Below are 2,441 nucleotides of genomic sequence, written 5' to 3' on the forward strand. Positions count from 1 at the left end.
ACACACGGGTCAAAGACTTATCATGGTGTTTAGTTATCACAGTGCATATGTTTTCATGCTATTTACACATAAAAATATCATGGGAGGGGGGTATAGTACCGTGCTATTTATCAGGGGTATATCCAGGCACAAATCTCTGATCAATTCATATTTGCTTTTCCACAAATCATGGCAAAAAGGGAATAGAAAACATAAGTGGACAAGTTTCCTGCTATTGTTGCCTGAAATAGCTTATCCACACACAGAGAGCTGATGCTGAAGAACATCACTAGTCAGCATCAATAAGATACTAACACCTACTTCCTTCAGAAAAGACGGCGAAGACACTAGAATACAACACCATAATACATATGAAACCTTACACTAAAGTTGCAAAATTATCCATTCGTGGCCTATATACTCCCTATCAGACTATCACAAACAACAAACCAACAACTACAAATCCAACAGATTTCTGCTTCCAAATACTAGTCAACAGCACAGAAAAAGGCTAGCAGTAGCAAACGATCAATTTGCAATCTACATACTTTACTTTCCAACTACAATCAGGATAACTGGAACAATGTCACCTTGAAGTCCACACCAGGCTATGCCTAGGCCGGCAACGGGAACCTCATTCCAACCGAAATGTGCATGCACATTGTGAGGCATAAGGTGAAGATGGCCATGGACTTGGCGCTCAGGTACTTGACGGCGACGAGACCCCTTTCGGTGATTTCGTCACGGGCAACGACAATGCTCTTTCGTGCACCAGCGGACACCCGCTGAGTCGAGAACTCGAGGAATGACCGGACCATCTCTGCGGTGACCCTGCCCGTGACATCCAGCACAAACCTCCGGTTGCTTGGCATGGCCAATGTGGTCGATACTCTCTCCATTACACAGCTAGGACCTGAATTGCAGACCTCTTGCACCACTGCTGCTTCAGCTCGAGAAATGGAGGCCTCCTTTGTGACCTGCCGTGAGGTCGTGACAAACGTCTCGACGGCGCCATTGCAGACGGACACGAGCAGGTCCTTGAGCTTGGCGTCGTGCTTGGGGTCAGTGACACCTGCGAGCACCTGGTCGGAGGTGCGCACGGCCGCGGTCCTGTCGAGGTAGGCGGCGACGGCGGTGCTGACGAACACCCGGACGAGCTCCGCGGCGGCCTCCTTGCCCCTGTCGCTGCACAGCGCGGCGAGCCAGTCCGGCTGGCCAGGGGCGCGGGGCCGGGCCTCGGGATCACGGCAGGAGAGCACAAGGTTCCTGGCGAAGCTCCCGAGGACGGCGGAGGCAAACCCGGCGCCGTCGGGGGAGAGGAGGCGGTCCAAGATCCGGTCGTGCAGCGGCGGGGAGGGAAGATCCGGGCCCCGGGCGGCCCGGTGGGAGGAGAAGGCGCGAAGGGCCCCCGAGGCGAGCGACTCGGAGAGGGCGGAGGCGGCGGAGGAGACGTGGTCGGAGGCGGCGAGCTTGGAGAGGACGAGTGCGGGGAAGGAGTGGAAGAACCGAAAAAAGTGGATCATGCTGCGATGCCGATCAAAGGGACACCGAGTGGTGTGGCAGTTTTGCAATCGGGCATAGGGTTGCCAAACACATATTTCGAAAACAAATAAACAATTTCTAGTGCAGACCATACATATAAAGAAACATACATAGAATGCTTGTATATAGGAAAGAGAGAAACATATCTTTTCTGAATCATTACTTTTCTTAAAACATGAGCTCGATCTGGTAAAGATATAGGAAAGACCACGTAAAGCTAGACCAGGAGCTCGATCTGGCTGACTGAATCCACAGAGAATGTAAACTGAGCGCTCTGATTTCGCGTTGCTGCAGGCGGACGGCATGCGTGACATGGTGAGCCGAACGTGCGCTGGGTTGGTTTGGCTGGTCAATATGCATATATATACAAAATACACTTCTGCTTCAGTACACCCCCAGATTAGCCCATACCTCTTCATAAGTAGGGGCATGATAGCCATTCTTTATAAACTCTTCATTGCTGCAGGTTTCGAACCTAGGCCCTTCAACAATTAGCACAGCCGCAATAACCAGCTAGGCCACCGGACCTCAAGTGCTACGTAAGTTTTTTTATACTTAAAATACAACACTGGAAAAGCGCAACATTTTCTGGTTGTTTTTTCTTTTCTTTTTTTGTTTCTTAAATGCGTGAAGTTCTTATAATTCGTGATTTTTTTAATCGAAAATGACGAAAAAGTTTCAAATTCTTGAATTTTTCTTTCAAATCAGTGAACTTTGTCCCCCAAAATTGATCAGTTTTCTTCACAAATTCGTGAACTATTTCGCAAGTTGGCAATTTGTTTTTGAAAATTGTTGGTCTTTTTTATAAATTGATGGACTTTGTTTCTAAATCGATGGATTTTTTTTAAATTTTGTTAATTTTTTTTCCAAATCAATGAACTTAATTTGAATTATTGATGAACTTTTTTCAAAATCAATAA

General features: G+C 47.6%; 1 protein-coding gene across 1 annotated transcript; it reads right to left on the minus strand.

The window, feature by feature from the left end:
- Positions 1-339: 339 nt before the first annotated feature.
- On the minus strand, positions 340-1,502 carry LOC119316023 (protein PHLOEM PROTEIN 2-LIKE A10-like). The gene has a single exon (XM_037590426.1). It carries the CDS (start codon positions 1,500-1,502, stop codon positions 594-596), a length of 909 nt encoding a protein of 302 aa, XP_037446323.1. The 3' UTR covers positions 340-593.
- Between the last annotated feature and the right edge of the window lie 939 nt (positions 1,503-2,441).

The sequence above is a fragment of the Triticum dicoccoides genome, chromosome 6A, assembly GCF_002162155.2.
Source record: "Triticum dicoccoides isolate Atlit2015 ecotype Zavitan chromosome 6A, WEW_v2.0, whole genome shotgun sequence".
Lineage (NCBI taxonomy): Eukaryota > Viridiplantae > Streptophyta > Magnoliopsida > Poales > Poaceae > Triticum > Triticum dicoccoides.

What these genes read in the sequence shown, in the direction of transcription:
- LOC119316023 (XM_037590426.1), bottom strand. Translation starts at nt 1,502, where the DNA reads ATGATCCACTTTTTTCGGTTCTTCCACTCCTTCCCCGCACTCGTCCTC.